Here is a 25803-nt window from a genome sequence, read left to right on the forward strand (position 1 = left end):
CATTCTCATTAATAAGTTCACAAGGCGCCTTCAGTTCGTTTGTGCTGGTTAATTGTGCTGAAACAACTGCAGAATATGCGATGTCCTAATGTCTTATTTGAAGTAATCTATCGTTATCTTAGTAATCGTTATGTACAAGCAGCAGCAGACAGAGGGGTCTGTTGAAAGATGTTCGCAAGTGTCTTGTCTGGGCCTGCTCCTTTGGAACACAGCATTGTCACTATTTAATGAAAATCCGCATGCAGAAATTTTGGCTTTCGCTTTTTATTAGTCCTTTTATTTACCCCCTATTTTGACTATTAATTCGCATAAGTTTAGTGTTACTTATGATATTCTCACCTGGCTTCTTTACTTTCAAAGTAGTCAAAAATCATCTGCATAATATTCCCAGAAACATGCCACCCACAGCAACTCCATATTAGGTATTATCTTCACGAATGCTCCAATTATAGTACTCAAAGTTTGCAGAGTACTACTTGAAGGCCTATACGTGGGGACTCACAATAACTTCCAAAGTGAGAAACCTGACAGATACTGCACAAAAACCGTTCCTCTTGAGCAATCATGAAGGATACAAAATCTGACCAACAGTACGTTGCATGTCCTCTCTGGTTTGCCAGTGCTGCATCTGGTAGAGGAAGGAGAAAAGTAATAGTTTCACTGAGAGCAAAACACCCCTAGGCCGTTCACCAACCCACAGTGTTTAACATGAGCACCAACAATACTCAGTGGCCTGAGTTAGAGGCCATGGTAATGTACATCTAAAGGAGTTAAAAGAATAGCTACGTACCCCGGCGTAGGCACACTGAATAGGTACTACTCTCATGCTCACACCTGAAGACAAATCTTTTGATTCAGTGGCAGCATCATTGTGAAACTGACATAACCGGTAGACGTGTTAAAATGAATGTAAAATTGGCACCACCGGTAGACGTGTTTACATGTTCTCTCCAGAACCAGGCCAGAAGCTCATAAGCGGCTTTTCTCAGTTTCACCTGTTCCTAACAGAGTTCGGGCTTTTCATGACTTATTTGTATCTGGTCTCCGGAAGCTGGAGAGCAGCCGTTGACCGGATCACTCTTGTGAAACAATATAATTTCACTTAAAGCAGCCAGCCACAATACTTTTATGGATTGAGAATTTTCATAGAATGCGTATGCTGAGAACAAATTACGTGAATGCGCTGTCATTTTCCATAATACTGCCAAAAAAAAAAAAAAAAAGATCACTAATAAGTCAACAATCATCCCAAACACCGCCAACACCAATCTTGTCCCTATACAATATTGTAAATTAAGCACTATGCAATATTTTCATATACCATGTTGCATATCGATATTACTACATTATCATATAGCTCCCTACCTTGAAATATAAACAACTGGTTGACGCTAAGAGAAATCCAAATTAACTTGAATTCACTATATAATGCGGAACTGGAATATTGAAGTTATTTAAAATGTGATTCGGATACAAAACATATTCTAATAAATCTAAATTTTATGTTTTTTCTCCAATTTTATTGAATATTTTGTAACTCTCTTAAACTTTTATTCTGACAAAATCCTGAGTAGGGAAAAAAAGCTTTTGTTAGTCAAATTGCTTTTAAATGCGGTGAAACAAACCTAGAAATATTGGACATATTAAAAAAAAAATTGTGAATGAACTTAGAAGTGTATCTTTCATTACTGTAAAGCAAAATTAAAATATAATCTTAATTCCTTAAACATTGATTGAATCTTCATAAAAAGTCCTGTAAATGTCTACAGTAGATTAAAGCAGTCATATCTCAGAAAAATAACGATAAAATTCGCTAGGAATGGAGGATGAAATCTATTCAATTTTAAGCTTCACTGAGAATTTATTAAGAGATGATTCAACGTTATCTTCGCTTTTTTTTCCTTCCTTGTACGAAGTAAAGGAAGTATTGTAATCACAAAAATTTCCGGGTACCATATTTCAACGAAAATATCTATTTTGACCGCTATCGAATGTAACTTAACGATGATTTCGCGTCTTCTGTACGTAAGGACAACGCTGATGGAACGAGACGGCTCCCGACCTAATGCGACCTTATACGCGACAAACGGGAATAAGTGCCGTCCCGCCCTTGATCAATCCACAATGTTGCGACCCTACAGAGCAAGGGCAGACAAGGCAGTACCAGTATGGTTCCTGCCGAGCCTTACTCTGTCCTGAGAGCCCTCAGGTCTTCTGTGAAGTCTGCCATTATGCCCTCGTAATTGAAACTGCCTAAGTACAGATCCTAACCAGTACTTCCCAGGCGTTCGCCTGAGTCAACCCCCTCCGGGGGAGTTGTACGTAAGGACAGAATAAAGGCCTCTTTTCCCAAAAAGAATTATAAAACTAATTTAAAATGGATTCCGAAGATATATTTCGTTGTGTCTGTACGTGCCTATGTATGTATCTAGCATAACTCAAAAACGACTAGCCTCAGAACGTTGAAATTTTTGTATATAGAATTGCTATAGCACGCAGCTGTGCACCTCCCTTTTTGGTGGCAATCAATCGCACCAAAAGTATATATATATATATGTAAGAAAAATAAAGTATAAAAATTGTAGTAAGCTCGCCTAAAAGTTACCAAGAGCTGCTGCTCCAAAAAGTTCAACACGTTTTAAAAAAAAATTAATACATATGAAAATCAAACCATTAGACATGTAAAACATTAAAAAAACAGAATCAGATAAAAAGTAAGCGGAAAATGGTAAATTAGCCCAATTCGACTTCCAAACTGGCTTTTCAAGGGAAATTTCATTTATTTGAACGTCGAATCAAGCTAACCCCATTACGCGTTTCGCCGAAACAGACAATTGAAACTTTTTCGCTACAAAAAATTTTTTTAAATTTAGACAAAGTGTCTTGGAAATTTTAAAATTATAATTACTACCTTGCTTGATATAAGCAAGGTAGTAATTATAATTTTAAAATTTATAGATTATATTAAAAGGGTTTTTTTTAATTATAATTACTACCTTGCATGATATAAGAAAAATAAAGAATATATAAAAGATTAAATTAGCAATGTGAATTTCCCTTCTCTATTCTAAAAATAACATCATCTATTTGCACTGCGTCATTTCGAGAAAAATCTATGTCATATGACTCTTACGTAATTATGATGATGTAAATGGAACTAAACCAGCCAATAGTAATTTCACAGCAATATTAACTGTCCAATCAAAATGCTTTGAAAACCAAAACTAACTCAGTCTGACTTGAGATTTCATCCTGAACATGACTTTTCTACGCTCTGCCTTAGCTGATCTGTAGTTTATCTGCTGCTGCTTTCTTGCTACAAAGTTATCAAAAATGTAAACCCTTTCGAACAGGCCCATTTAATGTGCCGACTTGTGTGTAGCCGCCACATATTACTAGAAATAAAACTGAAGATTTAATCTGCCTTCGTCTCCAATTTCCTAGTCATTATGGATCAACATTTATACGCAAACAAAATTCCTGCTCCTGAATAAACATGTTTAAACATGCTCCTGAATAACCATGCTTTTAAAAAATATGTTTTGTAAATATATATGTAAAGTATATATATGTAATATATTCAGGAGCAAACAAAATTCCTGCTCCTGAATATATTACAATGTATACTTTATATATATATATTTACGAAACATATTTTTTAAAAACAAAATATAAATATGCCTAGTTTTTTCGCGCTTTAAACTGCTGAAAATTATCATTAAGACATAAAGTAAGAAATTTAGATGGGATTAAAATGGGAACAAAGAACATCATTCAGTTTAACACTTTAATTAAATCTTAAAATCAATTATTCTATAAAAATATTAGACTCAAAAAGGTGCCTAAAGAGTGGTGCTCAAAAGGTTTTTAATAATTATACTGTAGATTTGAGTAGAAAAATCCATAAAGGTTGAATTTTAGATTTTTTAATATTGTAATTTAAAATTACAGAAAAAGGTAGAAAAAAGAAGTAAAACAACTTTTGTTAGAAAAGAAAAAAAAGCCTTCATGTTATGGGCTTATTATGATAACTTTGAAAATATATAAGGCCCTTGTTTAGTAACAGAATTGTAATTAAAATAAAAATAAAAACCTATAAACCCTTTAAAACATCCTTCTTCATTCTTCTCTTTCGGAGCTTTCAGATAAAAAATTCATGCTTTTAAAAAGTATTTATAGGGTGTAAATTGCTTCATATCTCTTTAAAAGACTATTTATGAACTTTAAGAAATTCCATTATCTTTTAAAATTTTGGTGAGAATTAGAATTTCTTCTTTTTGTGTTTCTATTTCAGTGTAAACTTTTTTAATTCTGCTAATTTAGTTAATAATAGTATTCGCAATAACTTTTTTTAAATATGTTGGAGTTCCAATTTATAAGTTCATTAGTAGAAAAATTAAAATCTTTTCTTTTATCAAAAAGTTTAATTTCTGTTAGATTATGAATACTTAGATAAAGATAAACTATTTCTATTTGGTTTTTATTATTTATTTTTAGTTTTAGACAATTTGGGTAGATGTCGCTGTTTTCGATGAGATTAAAATTGTTGAAAGTAATAATATCATCAATATATCTATAAGTGTGTTCAAGTTTACTGAAATCGTTAGCAGAAAGGCTCTTTAGGAATTCACATTCTTTAAAAAATAGAAATAAGTTACAAATGTGAGTGGAATATGAACTTCCCCTTGGATTTCCTTGCTTTTGCAAGTAAAGAAAGTTTGAATGTTTAAGTGCTCAAGATTTTTACACTGCTCGACATTGAAAATTCAGCACCAAGAAGGAGTGGTCAGAAAGTTATAAAATTTGGAAAAAAGACAGAGACAGCAAGCAGCAATAAGTGATCTTTATTTCAAAATGATAGTCAGAATGCAGAGCGAGAACGGCGTCGGCTCAGTAGGATGTAAGACCACCGCGGACAGCGATGCACGAAGAAACACGTCTAGGCACAGTCAATAAGAGTGCGGATGGTGACCTAAGGGATGGCTCTCCATTCCCTTTCAACCATTTGCCACAGTTTCGTCTTCTAAACGAGGCAGGGGCAGAGTCTGCAAATGGCGTCCAATCACATCCCACACATGTTCGATTAGTGACAGGTCAGGAGACTACGGTGGTCAGGGAAGTATCTGTATACCTTGCAGAGCATGTTAGTAGATGCGAGCACTGTATGGTCGGGCGTTATCCTGCTGAAAAATTGCATTAGACAGTCCCTGAAGGTAGGGGATTGCCACCAGCCGTACTACATTATCCAAGTATCGTTGGGCCGCCATAGTGCCCTGAATACGAACTAAAGGTGACCTGGAATCGTAGGCAATAGCGCCCCAAACCATTATGCCACGTTGTCGGGCGGTGGGGCGTTCCACAATTACTGCCGGATTAGATCTGTCTCCACGCTGACGCCACACACGTATGCGGCGACTGTCACTGGATAAACAGAAGCGTGACTCATCTGAGAACACGGCGTTTCGCCATTCTGTCATCCACATCACTCCAGTCCGGCACCATTCTCAACGTTAGCGTCTAGGGGTCAATGGCAGTCTTCTTAACGGACGCCGTGAGTGCAGGCCACGTTCAACCAATCGACGGAAAATAGTTCTGGTCGTCACGGGAATATCCAGGGTATCTTGCACATGCTGCAGAATCGCGGTACAAGTGACTTGCGGGACCGCCACAGTTTGTCGGCGGATGCGTCGATCCACGCGTGCTGACGTCACCTGCACCCTTCCTTCTTCCCACATTTCCATGTTCCAACCATGTTCGCCATAGCGGATGCACCGTACTCGCATCCATGTGGGTATATTATTTAAATTTGACGGTTGCTTCTTGGTGCTGAATTTTCAATGTCGAGCAGTGTAAAAATCTTGAGCACTCAAACATTCAAACTTTCTTTACTTGCAAAAGCAAGGAAATCCAAGGGGAAGTTCATATTCCACTCACATTTGTAACTTATTTCTATTTTATTTAAATTTGACGTAAGAATCAACCCGCCCTTCTCAGTCCGATCATCATACTCCTCGTAAAATCGTCTATCTGCTAGAAGTGCCTTCGTTGACGGCGGCCTGGCATTCTCTCCTATTACATGTATCCTCCGGGACAAAAGCCAACTTTCTTCAATAATTCGTCTGGCAGAAATAACGACACGAATATTGCCCATTCTGCACGTTCCTTCCCTTATATCTTACTTCACGTGCGTCGGAGAACTGTGCATTTCACATCATTCGCATAACTCAGTGACGTGTATCTACTCTAAATCTTGCATAAATTTCTGACCACTTCTTCTTGGTGTTGCATTTTCAATGTCAAGCAGCATAATTACTTATTTATTGTAAGTTTTAATTAAGACTTTTCACCTAAGTGTTATAATTGCACTGAAGTTTAAAATACTTTGGATTTTATGATATATGTTTAAAGGTAAAATTTTAATTTATATTTTTCACTGAAGTATTTTAATTTTTCCCTTTCGGTTTCAATTCTTTAAACAAAATAGAATTCTCTTTATTTAAGGTACAAGATTCTAATTAGAATTTACTTTGTTTTCTCTTTGCTTTGGAAAAAGGGCAAAATTTTTGCGTAAACTATTATAATTAAAATACCTTTAAGTGGCTCGTCGGCTAATTCTGGATACAAAAAAAGCAAGGATTTTTGTAGAAGGAGAGATTTCAGTTGATTTCAATGTTCCTCCCTCCCTCCCCCCTATGAAGTGGCACTGAAGTTGACTGAATTCATCTTCTGCTATGTTCGTGTTTTCTTTAAATTTCATTAAAAAATTTTTAATTGGAGTATTGCTTGTTTAAAAGTTTAGGTTTTTTACATTTATTAAATTCTTTGTTTCATTTATAGTATTATTTGAAATTTATTAAATATGAATTTCAAAATTTTTGGTCTTTGTGAAATATTAGTTCTAAATTTTTTACTTTATATTTATATATACCCACTCTGTTACTCGGCTTAAGTGCGGCTAAGCCTATTTTTTTTACCATAGCAGCCATATTTGTTTCCATTTGAAACTTAGCAGAACAGTCAATTTGATGCCAATCTAGAGAAGCTAAGCTTCGCATCAGCAAAGATAACGTCTTCTTTTATTATTGCGAATTAAATCATGCTTAATCCATTCTGGAATTGTCATTTAAGTTATTAAATTATACCATATATGACTCAGCATAGCGTCCACAACAATTAGGTCAATTTTTTGCTTCTTTATAGTGTCTTTTTGCCAAGTGAGACCAAAAGTAAACTTTCAGTTTTGAGCACCGAAAAATCTGCCTTCTTACCCGCTGGCCGAATTGCTTGTTTTTGCGTAAAAACTCTAATTTTAACTCTAAAAATTGTTCTTTAAACTGTTTTAACTGTATTTTTGTTTTATATTTTTAAATTTTCAATAAAAATATTTTGAGGTTTCATGTATTTTTGCCTTGTCGCGAAGTTAGAACTGAATTAATTGAATGTGTGAACTGAAGAAACTGCAGTGTTGATAAGAGCAAAAAGAAATTAAGGACTCATAAACTTGATACGAGAGACAAAGATGGAAATAATTAAATGTTCTGAAAACAGTTAATCTTTTGCTACAATATGATGTTTATACGATGTAAACAGATCTACGATATGTTCACTTTTGAAAAGTAAGAGTAAAATTAAGAAATATGTTCAAAATTATGAAAATATATTGTTGCGTGCGTACGGGTTCGTTATGAATTGAATGCACAAGTCCGATGAAAAATGAACAAAATTTATTATTATTACAACAGATAAAACAAAATGCTTAAATTTCCTCAGATATTCGTACAATACTGCAATATCTTACAGTAGTGATCTTTTAACTACTCAAACGTTCAACAGAACTTAATTCAAAACAGCTAGAGAAAGCTAATCCGCGAATTCGCTACAGTCAACAGGAGCAGTTTGCTAAACAAACTCTTAAAACAACAACTAATTGAACTGAAAGGTTTTCCTTCTTTTTATAAGCTTTTTAAATTACGCGTGAGATTGTTCTAGCAATTTCTCGAAATCAAAAGAACAAAGAGATATTTATTTATCAAATGTTAAATGCACGTACTCTTGTATTTTTAATTTTCCGGCTTAGCTTTCTTTTAATATTCGTCACGCGCTGCACTGCACGGGGAATAAAACAATTTTATTTATAATTCTATTAACATTAACTATTTAAATACCAAATTCGTAACAATATCTTCAAAGATTTTTTCTCAAACGACACGGCATACTGACGTATGAAATCGAAAGATCTTTGTCAATATGGATTGATGATCAGCATCAAAATAATATCCTTTTGAATTTTTCAATTATTCAAGCTAATGCTCGTAGTTTACATGAAGATTCAATAACTGGACTAAATGCAGATTAAAACGCAGTTTTTCTAGCAAGTAATGGCCGGATCGACAAATTTAAAATGAAATATTCTTTACATAATATTAAATTCAGTGGAAAATCGATTGAAACAGATAAAGATGTTGTGAACGAATTTATTTCCTCATTGTCCAAAATTATTGTAGATAGAGAATATTCTCTACGTTAAATATTCAAAGTAGATGACACGTGTTTATTTTGAAAAAAAAAAAAATTGCCTAATCGTACATTTTTATCGAAGGAAAAATCAGTTGCCCCTGGGCATCAGACTTCCAAAACCCGAATGACATTGCTTCTTGGTGGATGCTTAGCTGATGATTTAAAATACAGAATTGCTTCTAGTTATTTTGAAATCAAATAAAAATGCCTTAGTTACTGAGTTTATATTTAAAGATTGGGTCACCTTTTTTTTCGTGCTGACAGTTAAGAAATATTTTTAAATTTAAAGTTTTAAGTATTGTAAAATGTAACTTAAAAATTAAAGCAATTTAAAGCATTATTTATCTTAGACAATGTTCCAGGACACCCAAAATATCTGCAGAATTTATACCCGAAAATTAGCGTTATGTTTCTTCTTCTCAACGTTACCTACCTCCCTCATACAGCACATGGACTAAACAGTAATTGCCACCTTTAAACGATGTTATATGAGTACAATAATGACTAAGACCAAGGCAATAACAGATTTTTTGGAAGAACTATAATATATGGAACGCAATAAACAATATTCTATCTCTGACGTTTACAGGAAGTTTTCCGTCGGAGTATTTCTTTAATGGACGAGGCTTGCAGCTGGGAATCCTGGAGTTTTCCAGTAAAATTTTTTGAGCTGTTGCATCAATATCATTCTAGATCGATGTTCACCTCTAATGACACAGAGATGTACCAAACTGCCAGTGTTCAGAGATTTTACCATTCGGCCGCTGGTGGACACAATGCGCCTTGGGACCTTGTCTAGTCATCTTGGTTTGTTTGGGATCTCGCTGTAATTAAGTTGGAGACTTGAATATCCTTCGTCATATTACGTGCTGCGGTTAGCTGATCTATTATAGCTTATATTTGACTTCTGTAATTTCTTCAGAATTCCTGACACTTTGCATGTAGGAACTATTCATAATGACGCGTTCAGAATAGAGTTTGTTTCCTTGCAATTGTTGCCTAGGGAACGCATTACAAGCCCTATAACTTGAAACACGGTTCAAACCACAGTTTGCACATTTTGATGGAGCGTTCCTTGGCTTTATGCATGGCCGGGATTCGTGATCGGATTCACATCTGATACTGCGAGAAGGAAGTTTGCATGCATTAGGCTGCAATAAAGTATTTTCGGTTTAAGGTGAAATCAAACTCAATTTGTACACAAATATGAAATTGAATCAGTCAGATATCTTCCATTCTGTTTGATGACCTTTTGCCATCTTTCTGACAACTTCATGTAGAACTTTTGGTCGTTATCATCAAAAACCTCAACCAAGTGAGACTTGAGATCATCTTTATTAATGAAATTTTTACTATTTAAGAAGTTTTGTAAACATTGAAATAAATGATAATCCGATTGTGCAAGGTAGGAGCTTTATGGGTTATGCGACATCACTTTCCAACAAAGCTCTAATAATTTCGTACCGTGTTGATAAAGATGTGTGAAGACACACTACCGTCATGAAACACAATTCCTTTGCGCTTTTCCAATTCTGGGCTTTTCTCTCTTTTATTCTTTCCTCCAATTTCTTAAATTATTGGTAGTAAACATCTTAGTTAATCGTTTGGTTGCTTAGAAGCAGCTCAAAATACAACACCTTCGTAATCCCACCAAACTGATAGCATGATCTTTTTCCGATGCAATTTGCCTTTCGATATACTGATTAATCGTAGCTTGGACCATAATCTTCGTCACTTCGTGTTACTGTAGATGATTCATTTTTCATCACCAGTGACAGTTCGTTTCAAATGAAGGTCGATTCCATTAAGTTTGAAATGATTATCTCAAATATTGATTCGTTGCGTTAAATTAATTTCTGTCAATTCATGAGGAACATAAATATCAAGCTTCTTAACGAGTCCAAGACATCTTTATGTGAGTTTCAGTCGTTGTGGGTGATACATTTAAACTTTTTGCAATATCGTTAACTATTTATTATATGACTATTCGATTCAATTATAGATTTAATTTTGACATCAGGCCGGCCAGTACGTTGGTCACATTAAAGTGAAAAATCTGCAGAACGAAATTTTTAAATTCTGACACGTGCTTTCTGTTAAGTAACTATAAATTTCACATATCCTTTTGTGAACCTCAACCGCTTTCTTACCTTTATGAAAGTAAAAAAGTGAAATATGTCGAAATTGTTTATTTTGCACCCCATGTTAAAACAGACCGAAAACTAATAGCTGTAGACAAAAATCCACGGAATTTGCTTCTAAAGCAACCTAAGTATGTCAGCTGCCAAATCTCAAAAAACAAAACATTATAAGACTAATACTTACTCGCATCGAAAAAGCTAAGTCGTGAAACAATCAAAGACAGCAAAGTTCGACACGAGAATTATATCAGCAAGAAGTAGACTCTTTTTAACACGCTAGACAGTTTTATGGAACCGAACCGAAGTTTAGGTACACTAACCCATTATAAGCGCTAAAAAAATCTTGAAAGTAGCTAAAAAACGTCAGTAGGAAGAGAATAATTTTATACAGAAATCAACGGGCAAAGCAAACCTAAAACGAATACAGCGCCATCTGCTTCAGTGAAATCTATTTAATGCTAAATGTCATCTGTTTAATAACCATTTTTAATGAAATGTGAAAAAGCTGTTAGAATTGCGAAAGCACTGGAAGAACCGGATTGTAATTAATACCATTAATTAAAACATTTGTGAATGGAAAAGGCTTCAAAGAAATCGAATTCACCAACTGAAGAAGCTTTGTGGATAATTCTCTCAGATCCAAAATTAAAATTGTGGTTATGTGCCCAAATAATATTAGCTATGGAAAATTTGTTTATTTCACGTAGAAAATAGTCTTCTTTTCGAAAATATATGCCAATATTAGGCTGCTAAATGCTATTTTTTAATGTACAAATCTCTGTCATATAATTACGTTCTGCCGAATTCGCTTGCATGTGGTAGCACAAAAAAATATTCGTGTAGCCTCTCATTAATAAATGGCGCGTGGTAATAGTTAATAAAGTATAACAGCCGCGCTGAATCAGATTTTAAGTATAAAAACAAAACAGTAAGAATTTCCAAAAATAAATCGATTACAGTTATAATGATTAAAATCAGATATTAAGTATAAACGAAGCATTAAGAATTTTCAAAAATAATCGATTACGCAAAATTTAATTGAGTAAAATTACAGTTGCTTAATTAATTATTTAATTACATCTGATGCTTAATAAACAGAGAAAACGATGCTTAATAAATTTTAAAATGTGTGTGTGTGTGAGTATGGAAAAGCCTCGAGGGCTATCTGCCTAAGAGGAGGGATGCCTTCGTGGAGGACTTTCTAAGGGAAACTGGCTCGTATACACGTTACACACGGGGAAAACCACGAAAACGCCCATGCAGCCAGCCCGTTCGCGGGATTCGAACCTCGGACCGAATTACCAGTGTTCAGCGACTTTACCACTCGGCCGCTGGAGGGCTTAATTTTAAAATGAAAAGAACTTCAAAATAAAATATAAAGGAGAAATTCTTAATCTAAAGGCTATTTCTGTTAGCTTGATTCGCACAAAAAGAATGAAATAAAACAATTGTATGACTTCTTGACCACAACACGTTGCTCTTAATATCTTTATATTTATGTTAGCCAATAAATATAAAGCAAGATAATACATATAAAGTAAGATAAAGATTTATTTTAGCCAATAAATATAAAACAAGATATTAACAGCAACTGCAATTTTTTAGTGTGGTGGTTAAGAAGTTATATAATATTTCATTTCAACCTTTTAGTGCGAATCAAGTTAACAGAAATAGCCTTCAGCTTAAAAACTTGTTTTTTGCGATGACAGTTACTGGAAGTTTATGCAAATTTTATTATTTTCAGTACATTTTCTGCCAAAAACAAGTTGCATATTGAGCTAATAGACAATATCTATTTATACTTCTAGGCAGATAGACCTCGTGTGCTTTGCCATAATTTAATAATCCAATCTATTTATACTTCAATATTAATTTAAAGTAAAAACGATTACATTATTTCTAACACATTCATAAAAGATAAACAAAGGATTATAAGGCAAATTTATATATATATATTATATATATTTAATCTTCTAATTTTCCATATTTTAGCCTTGGTTTTGCCCATGTGTAACGTGCATACGAGCCAGTTTCCTTTAGAAAGTCCTCCACGAAGGCATCCCTCCCCTTAGGCAGATAGCCCTAGTGTGCTTTGCCATAATTAAATACACACACACACACTCCATACTTTAGCCAGTATAATATATATATATATATAATCTTCTTCTAATTTTCCATATTTTAGCCTTGGTTTTCCCCATGTGTAACGTGCATACGAGCCAGTTTCCTTTAGAAAGTCCTCCACGAAGGTATCCCTCCCCTTAGGCAGATAGCCCTAGTGTGCTTTGCCATAATTAAATACACACACACACACTCCATACTTTAGCCAGTATTTAGTTAAGTTTTGATATACTACTTGAAATCAAGTTCATTAAACTTTTAATATTTTCTTTCATTAAATATACTTTTAATTAACTTCCTTAAGGAATTTTTGGGAAATTTCTGGAAATTTTTTAGAGGTTTTTTTAAGGACTTCGTTTCAAAAAAATTTTGGGAAATTTTACTTTAAAACTTTAATTTTAAAACATTTCAGTTTTACTTAATTACTTTAATTATTTGCAATTTTCACACAAAAAATTTTTCACTTAACGTTATTTACAATATTTATACAATTTTTCAACAGAACACACTTTCACATTACAAACAGTTTACATTTTTTATTCACAATACCACTTAATTTTATTTTACTTCAAGCAAACTTACATCTCTTGATTGGCTCAGCTACTTAACTCCTTAAATAATTGATAATTACTACCTTTAGGATTTTTAATTTAATTTTTTTATATATTTTTATATTAATGTTTGCAAAAATTTTTTAATATAACAAAGATAGCAGCTTGACACTCAACTCTACATAAGCGCCATCTATATAATTTGAAGAACACACTTACTTCTCTTTAAAAACACTTTTGCAGACCCCAACACTCAGATAGTAGGTAAGTTAGAATTAAAACTTACTATTTACTTGCTTTAAGTATTTTTTAAAATTATTATGTAGTATTTAAGTATTTTCTAAATATGAAATTATATTTTTAAGTATATATTTGTTTTTTAAAAATTGTGAATTAGTTCTTTTTGTTTCTTATTGGTTTATATGGATTATGTCTAGTTCTTTTTTAGTTTCTTTTTATTGATATGCATATTCGTGTCGGTGAGGTTTCTGTAGACAAGGGTTTCTAAAATACATTGGTTTCTAGATTATTTTTTATTTTTTATAGAAAATTAATTTTTTGAAAAATTTAATTTTTTAAAAAAAAGTTTAATTTAATACTTGACTTTACTTGTTTCTCTAAAGTCTTCATTAGTATTTTCCTTTTAGAACTTTAATTCTTAAATGCTAATTTCTAAGGGTACCACTTTATTGGTATTTCTTTTTACTTTTGATTTTGACTTTTACCCTTGCCTGCATGAATGACGAAACACGAATTGAATGATTGGAGAGTTAGGTTTGAAGGCAACTTCCCCTTGATAAGTCTGTCTCCTGCCTACTCAACAGTCATTCACTTATGCACTTAAAAAAAAAAAAAAAAAAAAAAATGTTTGGTTTAATTTTAATTTGCTAAATTCGTGAATTTATTTTCTTGGATTGGTTTTGCACTTGATTTGCTTATGCTTCTGAATTTAAATGATATTGTAGATTAGTTCGAGAATTAAATCTTTTATATGTTTGCACATTTTTTTAAAAAAAAATTTTGGGTTTTTTTTCTTTATTTTGGCTTTAAATTTGCCTTTTTACTTTATACATGTTTGTTAAAATTTAAATTTGTTTAAATTTAAATATCATTCCTTGCAGCAATGGCGCAAAGAATATTCAAGTAAATTTGTATTTAAATTAAATTTATTTAATTGAATTAAATTTATTCTTTTGAAAAAAAATATATATATATATATATTGCGTGTTTTTATTTTTATGTAAACACACAGACATACAAAACAATACTGATTGCCTATGAAGAGGTTCCAAAAAATTTTAAATCACAGCGTAGTTGTTGCTATGATTAAAATTCAAAGAAAAGAAATTTTAATTTCCAAATTAAAATTGGGAGAATATCATTTATGCCTTTTCCATAGTTAAAATTTCGAAATGACACCACGATCTGCACTTTAAAATATTCAATCCTCCTTTTAACGAATCATGCTTGTAATTTTTTTCATAAACACCGAAAACTCTGAAGGTCATCTTAACAGAATCATGAGCCCCCAGGTTTTTATAGTGGATATGGAGCTATACAAATCTATACAAAATCTCAAAAATAATAATGAAATGGCCAATTTCCTTTTATGTAGTTTATGCTGTAGTGTGTTAATTCTGTAAACTCAATTGCTCCCTTTGAATGTGTCTAAGGCATAAATGATATTTATAAATAAAAGTCTTTTCGAATGAATGCTATTTATGTGGGTACTATTTCGAAATTCATGGTCCAGTAGCTTGCAATGACTATTATCAATAATGACTTGTGACAATAAAAAAATAAATAAATAAATAAATAAAAATGCTATAAAATTCACAAAACGACATGAAAATTTCAAAAATTTATTACAGAATGTTACCAAATTTACTTTAATAGAAATGACTGTATATAGAATTTCTAGCACTGCAAACACTTCATTTTTCAAAAATCCTGCTTTCGGTACTTATTGTTAAATATGTTGATGAATTTTATAGTAAGAAAGGGTTCTTCAAAAAATTAAAACTATGAGCAGGAAATAAAGAAAAATGTTCATAAATATTTGAAATCATAATAATGTTACAAAATGTCCAGCCGCGGTAAGATAGCTTCCCTGCAAAGCAGGCTTAGGGTTGCCAGAAAATAGAAATGGTTGGCAAGGTTGCCATATCTTGCAAGAAATCACCCGTTTGACGACATTTGTCAATATGCCAAATACGATTGAAGAACCTTCTGGAATGAATTCTTACCGGTTTGGTGCAGAATGTTCTCGAACGTAATCCAGAAGTTATATAAACCCTGCCGGTACGCAGAAAGCGCCTACTCAAGAGTCAGTAAGCGAGTGTCTCGTAGTCTAGTGCCGAGTGCATCGAGGGAGTCTCTTAGTGTATCGCGAGTTACTGCTTAGTGTATCGCGAGTTATTTATCTTAAGAGTGTGATGAGCTCCGAGAACGATCGAACTGAGTCGGGAGCTGTTATCTAGTGTATCGTCGAGTGCAGTTGTAGTGTGGAGAGTACTTAGAGTTCCAAGAACGACCGAGAAGAGTCGGAAGCTATACTCTGGGTGCTTTGCCGTTAAGCTGTCTTCACCGTTGCCTAATAACCTGAAGGCTGTGTCGCTGATTGTTTCCGCGTGTTTATAGTAGCTCTTCGACGACTGTAAACGTGATTTTGGAGCTGTCCTCAGTAATACTGGCAAATAAATTGTGTTTTCATTCTTCATCAAGTGCTGTCGTTGTTATTCACTCCAAATGCACGAACCTGTAAGTGGAGGAAAACATAACAATAATAATGTATCAATGATGCATTACTTCCTTGAGGCTATGGTAACCATTCTTCCATGAAATTCAGGGACAAGACAACAACAATAACAACATCAATGATACATTGTTTTAACCTTCATAATCTGTCACGAAGTACTATACACCTTTTTGCTTTTCACAAAATAGTTTTGCACAAAGACGAATATCAATGAAAATAAACATTTTGCATAATTTTATTTTATGCAATTTCAAAAGGAAATGAAAAAAAAAATTATTGGCTTTAAACACAAATTTTTATTTGATCGAATTAAAGCCCTATTAAAAAAATCACACTATGAAACAAAAACCGTAAAATACACCTTTTAAAACTTTAATTATATATTTGTAAAAAAATTTTCTCTTAGAGTAATAGTTGTAATAAATTGTAAAAGCCATCGCGTTTATTATAATTTTTTAACTGGATGGCAGTGATGTAAATTGTTTACAAAAGTATTTAAATTACTCTTTTACTTTTATTAAAATAATTTAATTGTTCCTGTTCTAGAATTAGAGCTGTCCTGTCCTAAAATAATAATAATAATAATAATCCATCAAATTTTCATTAGTTTTATTTTAAAGTACTTTTTAAAAGTATTTTTATACTTGTGTTAATTTTTCAAATCAGAAATGTCTATCCGGTTGAAAAATACAAATGCCAAAAAGCTTAAAAAGATTACTGTTTGCTTCTCTTTGGAATTGTCCTAACATAGTTCTGATCAGCTAGAAGTAAAATTGTTTGATCTCAGGCGACAGTATAATCTGAGGATTTTACTCATATAGTATAAAAAGCAACTAAACTGTATTTAATGAAATAATATTTATCTTTTAAAGCAAACTAATTATACAACATTATTTTTGTTTTCCTAGTTCAAGAACGTCTCACTAAACAGATAGCTGTAGCTGTAACTGAAGCCATTGGACCCACAGGAGTTGGTGTTGTAATAGAAGCGACGTAAGTATTAAATTTTATTATACGTAATAATTTTAATCTGGAAAATAAATGGCGTTTATTTAAGTTATTAACATTTCATTCCAGACACATGTGCATGGTGATGAGAGGAGTACAAAAGCTGAACAGTAAGACAATAACAAGCACAATGTTAGGAGTTTTCAGGGAAGATCCAAAAACAAGAGAAGAATTTTTAAGTTTAATTCGTCAGAACTGAAGAAACAAAGAATTATATAAATGTTACATCAATTAATTTCTGAATAACAATGTTACGTGCAGATTTAAAACGCAAAAATCCATTAACCCTTCTGGACAGTTTCATGTTGCTTCCAACTTTTCTGAACTACTGTCGTCCACTATTTACAGTAAAAGCTCGACCATCCGGAAACTTCGGAAAATGCTGAACTCGGGATACGCGAAAATTCCGAATAACTGAGCGTATAAAGAAATCACTTAATGGTAGAAACCCCAAATGAATGAAGAAAAAATTTCTGGTTTAATATTATAAAAAGAGTCATTTTATTTGTTATTAACTTGAGTATCAAAAGCCTACATTTAAATTATGTGAGATTTCGTAAGAAAAAAGGGCATTCCAGACATAAATGAAGTAAAACTTAAGATGCAATCCGAAAATTCACCGAATTTTCTACTATTAAACTATCTTTCAGCCCCAGCCTCCACAAAGGCGTTAATAAAGAAACATTACACGTTCAAAGATTCTCAAATAAAGACGTCTTTATTTATAGCATCTAATAACCAGGCAGATCGAGAGTATCTCGCATTCTAAAACATTATCTGTAATTAAATATTGCTGCCACTCACAAATTGTATTAGCATATCGTTTGTATTTACGAAAAACGAACGTCCTTATATTAAAATAAATACTTAACAAGCGGACGATACACAGATGATAACAAAAACATCACAATCTATTACGAAATTCCATTGACCATGAAAATTGGCGGTGATCTAGCCAAATTTGCGCCCGTCATTTTGGCAGAAGTTTGAAGGAACAGATCGCTTTATTTAATACAGCGTTTCTTAAACTGTGGGTTGCGACCCCCAGGGGAGAATCTCGGGATCTGCAGCAGGGGTCACTAAAAAATTTAGCAGTTTTGATATTTCTTTAGCTTATTATAATAATTTTACAATTACCAAATATTTTTACACAATGTACCTGAAATTAGATTAAGATAAGACAATGCAGACAAAGAAAAACGGAAAACGTTTCAACGCATTCTTTTTATAATAGAAACGTTTATTTTACTTTCTTTCCACGTGACGCTGTCATTTCGTCTGTTACTTATTTAAAATTTTCACATTGTTCTATGCTTAAAATTAGAAATTAAATTTAATAACTTAAAACTGCAATAGTTATATTACAGTAACAAGTGAAAAAATTGACAGTTTCACACATGCGTGTGTCGGATTTGCGCAATGCTTATGGTGTCCCACAAAATTTTTATAAATATTATGGGGTCCTGGGTCGCGAAAGAATCTCAGTGGTAAAAAAGGGGTCGCGACTGAAAATAGTTTAAGAAACCCTGATTTAATCAATCAACATATACAAGTTATGGATATAATATATAAAAAACTTAAATCGCTGGTCAATTTTTCAGATTGCCTTGCGAACAGTGTTTATCCACGTTAACGTAATCGCACTATTGTTGATGCTAGGATGCCGTAAATTTGGAAATACTCTGCTACATGCTGTTCCGTTGAAGTCCCAAAATTTATCATATTTCCGAGATGAATAAAATATAAAAATAATACCATATAAAAAATCTGAAAGCTTTCAGGTTTTATATTACGCTCAAAGGGGCGTTTTTTTAACGTTCAGCGTGTTACTTTTATTTAGTAAATATCATGTTATTCGCACTTAAATCCTAAATTTCAACTCATGAGCAATATCGCAATTATAATTTTAAGAGAGCACTTCTTTAAAATTTCCGATATATATATATATATATCAAATGTATGATCTTAAATTCACTTAGTGCGAAATCGAGTTATTCTACTACTTGCGCAATTGCTGCAAAGTAAGTTAATAATAATTTATTTAATAACGAAATATTGATTTATTCACTCAAAATTGAATTAGCGAAAATGCTTAATCAGAATGAGTTCTTTAGTGCTCCGTAATGGTTTTTGTCATCGCCTTATTACTTGAGTAAAGGACGAAACACCTTCGTATTTATTTCTTAATTATTGTTCATTAAACGGAAGTTGGTTTGTTCCCATTGAAAAGTCAACTAATTTCCGATCAATGGCAATGATTACTTGCTTTTAATTTAATTACTTGATTTTAATTAAATTTCTTTTTACAATTGAAATTTTGTTATTCATGATTTAATTCAAGTCCCCATTAAACATTTTTAACAATTTACATTCAAGTTACTTTAAAACAATTTTCAGAATTAAACTTACTATGGATTCACTCTTTTTAGATAATTCTACTAAAATTAATCTTAGGAGATAATATAATCAATATTTCTTTAGTATATATATATATATATATATATATTTTCTTTTTTCCCCGTACAGTGTAGTCATAATATGAAACAGATAATAAAATAAATTCCAAAATCGGGCTTCCATATGCCCATATTCAGGTGGAGACGTACGTTATTCAAAATCTGACGGCTCTAGGTACCGTTATTTTATCACAATGTGAGAAACATATACATTTATGCAGGTTGTTCACCATTTAATTTCTTTAAATATAATACAGGGCGATAATATTTGGTGGCAACAATTTGAAATGTGTTTCTCAGATTTAAACTTTTGGACGCAAAATGTCAAATCGAAATTAATAGCCCTTCTGGGCTAACGCCTTTTGAGCTAAAAACAATGTTAAAAAATAAATAAACAGCCATTAACTTATATTGTTTTCTACAAAAATTAAACCGACTTATTGAGAATTAATCAGGTTATAAAGCCAAAGCGTTATTCACGCTTATCCATTACTGGCGTTAAATCGCACTGTTTGGCGACAATTTTCGTTTGATTCGAATCGTAGTTCAATTAGTGGTATAAACGTTGTTACAAATCTCTTATTTTCTTAATTTTACACTTTAAAAAATATCTGATGTGGGCATCATATGATTTCCTTGTACGGCTTTTTAAATTATACATATTTTTTTCTGTACGTCATTTAAACTTATATCCTCGAATTTCATTAGAGATATATTTCTCATTCAATTAATTCAGTTCTCATTTAAAGGTAAGGCAAAGACGAGTAAAAACTCAGCTTCATTAAAAATTGTAAAATACAGAAAAACCTAAAACACCAAATACAGTTAAGGGGAAAAAAAAAAAAAAAAAAAAAAAAAATTTGGCCGACGGCAAAGAAGACCAAATTCAATGCAAAAATTTTTTAATTAACTTATGATCTCACAAAAAGACAAAAAAAAGGGGCAAAAAGACACTGAAGTTAGCGCACTGATTGACTGAATCAAAGACGTTAGAATAGATAGAGTAAATACTATTGCGTTGGATTTTTAAGCGTACGGAAATTCAGTGGTCGATTGCATTTATTGCCACCAGATGTTTCTGTGTTTAACTTACGGGATTTGGATTCGGTACTTTTCCGTTTCGCCGGCGCAAATATCGCCAAGCAGACTTTATTGGCGACAACATACAGTATACACATAAAAAATATTTAAAAAATGTTAGTTCTAAGAATTCTTTTTTTGAAGGCATAAACATTTTAATATCGCTTAAAATTTTATAAGAAGCCAATAAATAAAGACAATAAATTTGTAAAAAGACATTAATTTAAGAATTTACTATGCTTTCATGGTTCAACATCGTGATTCGCCGGTTTATATCACGTGACCCCAAGCGATCTCATCTCACGTAAACTACTCTACAAAAATCTAATGCTCTCAATAATTATCTACATTAATTTCACGTTAAATCTTAATTTGGAACACAAGTTTAAATGCAAGAAATATTTCAATTCGTACGAATAGCTTACTCAGAAATTATGTAAAACTGCAGTGCTGTACTTAGCTAATGCATTCTCGTTAGAATTGATGAATTTAACCCTTGACTTTACCTTTTCTATATTTTCGGCTTCGGGTTAAGCGCTGTGATTGCATCCTGATTGACTTAATAAAAATGGCCTTAGACATAAAACTGAACTATCTGATAAAAATTCTATGTAATTTTATCCAGTATTGAAAGAAACAATCAATCTGATAAGAAAAAGCTGCGACTTGTTTTGAAAATGAGGCTTAAAAGGTTACCAGCGAGAATATTCAGTTTGGCATCGGCTGTACCATTATTGGCGACTTTATCGCTTGCGCCGGCAAAACGGAAAAGTACCTTGGATTCTTATGATATTTAAATTCCATGTTATTGGAAATTTTTATTTCTGCTTATAAACTGTGAAAGTAAAGTACGCTAGCAATTTTTAGGTAAGTAAGGTAGATATTATGAACACCACTAATTGCATAGAAGCTGAAGTAAATTTTAAAAATTTCTTTGAGTTTCTAGAAGCTTTAAATATTAATGAAATAATATACATATTATTAAAACTAAAATATACTGTTATTGAAAAAAAAATTAATTAATTAATTAATTAAATAAATAAAAAGTTAAACGAATTAAAAAATAGTTGGTACTTTAAAAATACAGAGCAACTGTAAAGAAAGGTTCACAATATTTGCACAAAATTTGCTTTGCTGATTGCCGTGTGAGATTGTATATAAAACATCACAAACATGAAGCCAAGGAAAATCTCATCAAAGTGACGTCACAGCTTCCATAGCATGGACCTTATAAGAGAGGTCCATGTTCTTTCTTATAAGGTCCATGTTCCATAGCCACCGTACAACATACTGATAAGACTACAAAACATATTCTTAAAAAAATTACACTGACTCTGAGAGCAAATATCAGTGTCTGCACGCTCAGGAAAGTGTCCTTAAGCAAAATTTTCATAACACATCATTGAAACTTTCACTGTCTTTTAGGTTTTGCCATGTAGGTCTTGCAGTTACGTTCACACATTTTCATGTATCTAGGTTTTATTAAATTTGAAACAGTTATTTGCAATTCTTGTGGTTTTTCTATATACTAAGTAGAAAATCATTTACGTTAAGTATTAAAATTAGAAAAAGAGATTTGTAAATAAATGTTGAATAATGAATAGCTAACACATAGACAACATTGATTAAAATGTAAACAAAACCAACTAGTAGTAAGCCTATGGCAGTGGCCATAATAAGCGTGACGTCATACCATGATGTTTCGTGGCTTCATTTTCATTGCACGGGACATACAGAGAAGGCTTACTCCGTTCATGCTAACCTCCTTGGACTTAATTCACTTTTGTGCTAAGAGTTTCAAATGTAAACAAATGGAGGCCTTGTTAGGCCTAGCGCCACTTAAACTTTTGAATTGTTGATAATTCTACAACTACTGCATGCAGATTAACTAAAGACTTAAAAAAACCTTAACCGGAACATAAGAACAACATAATTCAACCAACCACCTTTAAAGCAAAATATGCATAATTTACCAATATATAAGCCAAAAAAAAAAAAAAAATACTCAGCTAACCGAACAGGGTAGGAATATATATGTTTGATCCGGCCGAGTGCAACGAAAAAAGGAGGTGCACCACTACATGTTATAGCAGTTCCACATACAAAATACTACGGCTACTCTTTTTTGAATTATGCGAGATACACATGGGTGTACAGACGTTACAAAAAAATCTCTTCTGTATACATTTTACAATCCGTTTTGGGAAAAAAGAGTGCTTTATTCTATCAGTTAGCAAATATGCCATGCACAAAAAATCATTCAAATGGATTCGAGAGCGGTCAAAACGGATATTTTCGTTAAAATATTATACCCGAAATGTTTTGCGATTACAATACTTTCTTTATTTCGTACAAAGAAGTAAGAAGGAAAAAAAAGGCGTTTTTAAAATTCAAAAATATTTTGGTTATTTGAGCTGAAGTGAATGCCGAATAGTCGGACCTTTTACTGTATAATAAAAAATCAATGTAAATTTTAAGCTAAATATTTTTGAGTGAATTTTTCTGTTACAATTAAAAGCAAACTGAAAATTTTCCCTCACAACATCAATGAACAAATTCATAATCTATGTCAATGCTTAAGTAGAATACTCAAATGTTTGTAAGTAAAGTGTGTTAGTTGTTTGCTTTGTTTCTCTCTCCAGCAATTTTAATAGCATATATTAATGTCAGAAAATTCCAGTAATTATGATTCTGAGGATGAAAAAATTGGAACATATCTAGAGAAGTGAAATGAAGATTGAGAAAGAAAAGCGGCAACACCATCCACCTGATATGTCGGAAATTCGAAAAATAAATAGAACTATTAGTATGGACAAACAATGAATTACAAAAAGCGTATGAAAAATATTTGTTTAGTTAAAAAATAATCATTATCAAAAAAGGAAAATATATTTATCCAAACACAGAATTATTGCTAATGCAATGCTGCATTTTAGTCAGCAGGCCATAAATCAGGTGCCATTAACACAGTTGGGGATCTAGGTACCTCTTTCAAAGACTCCTATAACACATACTTTCCTTGTTATAATGCAGAAAACAAGACTCTTAAGAAATTACAAGAATGATTTGGGTGTCCATATAAAAACTGAGGCCCTAATTGGTAAACAAGCAGAAACAAATTCAAGCAAGTTCACACACATGATAAATCAAATGCAATTCAAATACAAAATAAGTGCACCCATTCACAGTGTATCTACATGGGGCAGCATTTCTCCACTGCGTGGCAACCAACCACAAAATATGAAAACCAAAGACTCACACACGAAAACTGGAAGCTTTCAGGACTTTCTTTTGCTATGACGCCATTTCAACAACTCCACGTTGACTTTATAATGCATGATAGGTAGAGAATTATTCCTAACATCGTTCTGGTATAAAATATATTAACTTAAATTTTGAAACAATTTTCTTCTGTAATTTTTTTACATTTATATACTGAGAAAAACATCAGTAGAAGGAAAGATTTTTATTCATCAAAGTCCTTTTAAATACAATAAAAACAAAATTTATCATTAATGTACATATTATTGTATAGTTAATAATGTACCTTACATCAATGTAAAATAAAATTCAATTCAAATATTAACCAATTAAATATTCCTTGAATCTTCGTAAAACGTTCCAATGCTGTATAGTAGATTCAGATACTATCAAATTTAACAATGTCGAAAATCTTTAGGGATGAGAAAAGGAAACTGAACAATGAAATTAGAAGACATTGAAATTAGAACAAAATTAGAACACATTTTCCTGAACAGATTTCCTTAACAGGCTAAAAATTTAAAACTCAAATGGGAATTCGGGAAACTACCGACAGAGTTGGTAGCAATGTCACTGGGATTTCTCAACCAGCTATGAAATATATTCTGTGAGACAAGAATGTTATTTCAAAAATTCTAAAACGGTTAAAAAAAAAAAAAAAAAAAAAAAAAAAAAATTAAATGCAGGCTTACCTCATAAAAAAGAATACCCGCATAACTTTCAAAGTAGTAGGACTACAAAAAAAGGAGAGGAAAGAAGGTTTATACAGAAAATTATTTCTTTATATTATGATCTCTTCAAACTTGAAATTGCCATCCAAGTTGCCAATTTTAAAACTTGGAACTGCCATCCAAGTTTTAACCAACATCATAAATTTTCAAATTAACAATAAATTATTGGTCTTAAGATCCTCGTAGTAAATAAATCCTATATACTGAATTCTTTATTAAAAACCACAGTTTTTAGTTCCAGATACCATGTGATTGCTACACACTCAGTGCATTTTAATTTCAAAGCGTTTAATAAAGAGAACTGGAACATTTTCTTCAACAATTCTAAATATGCACATTCTAAGTTATTTTATTGCTGCTTTTCATACAAAGAATGTTCTTTTTTTAGAATAAACTTACGAAATGCATGAACATATGATTTTATGAAATGCTTCTTCAATACAAATTATTTAATCTATTTGTTATAACTTTACAAATATTTAAAATTTGCATTCAATTTTGTTTAAAAATACTGTTTCAATTACGGTTTGCTTACAAATATCAGATGAAAGAATTTATCAAACTGTTTTATGCCATATGCTTGTGTCAGAAAAATGCTTTATCTTTTTTTTTTTTTTTTTTTTTTTTCCGGTGCATGTGTATGTGTCTGTGTGAGATATGTAAATGCTGTATTATATAAACAAAACATATATTTGTGAATAAACATATGTGACTCATAGTGTACAATTACTGTACAATGTTTGAAAAATTTAACAGTATATACACATTTATCTAAACACATATGTAAAATATTGCAACTTAGGGTGACTTCACTTGGCCTTTTTTTTTTTTTCTCTCTAGGAGAATGAACCCTTTTAAAAGTAATTATACCTCACAAATGCAGAATCATGTTATTCTTCAGTTATATCACTGAAGAAAATTCAGTGTACAGGCAAATCTAGAATTTAAGCATTTTATTTTTTTTACCCCTCTGGTCTCAAGGACAATCTAATGATGTACTACTGTATTTACCTTACAGTGGCATTTCCCAAAGTGAGATGCAATGTCCACTGTATTTGTCAGCAGGTAGGGAATCCTCAAAATATGTACATTATGAAAACAAAAGTATTATGAAGAGAAAATCATATAATTGGAAGAAGAATGAAAGGTCATGTCTGCATTTATGCTTTGCATGCAGTT

The 25803-nt window shown here is 32.1% G+C and overlaps 1 protein-coding gene across 2 annotated transcripts in view; it reads left to right on the forward strand.

Moving 5' to 3' along the window:
• Pu (GTP cyclohydrolase punch) overlaps positions 1-25803 on the forward strand; it is a 125461-nt gene that overhangs the window by 72303 nt on the left and 27355 nt on the right. The window contains exons 5-6 of one of the 2 annotated variants that reach the window (XM_035353541.2): positions 16997-17081; positions 17166-24574. In XM_035353541.2, coding sequence (XP_035209432.1) covers positions 16997-17081; positions 17166-17295 — 215 coding nt within the window. In that variant the 3' untranslated portion in view covers positions 17296-24574. Of the gene's footprint in view, positions 1-16996; positions 17082-17165; positions 24575-25803 lie in introns of those variants that run through there. The other variant, XM_085818273.1, reaches the window with a different exon arrangement.

This window comes from Stegodyphus dumicola, chromosome 6 (assembly GCF_044657685.1).
Source record: "Stegodyphus dumicola isolate Sdum_Otavi_A_Nest chromosome 6, ASM4465768v1".
In the NCBI taxonomy this organism is placed as follows: Eukaryota; Metazoa; Arthropoda; class Arachnida; order Araneae; family Eresidae; genus Stegodyphus; species Stegodyphus dumicola.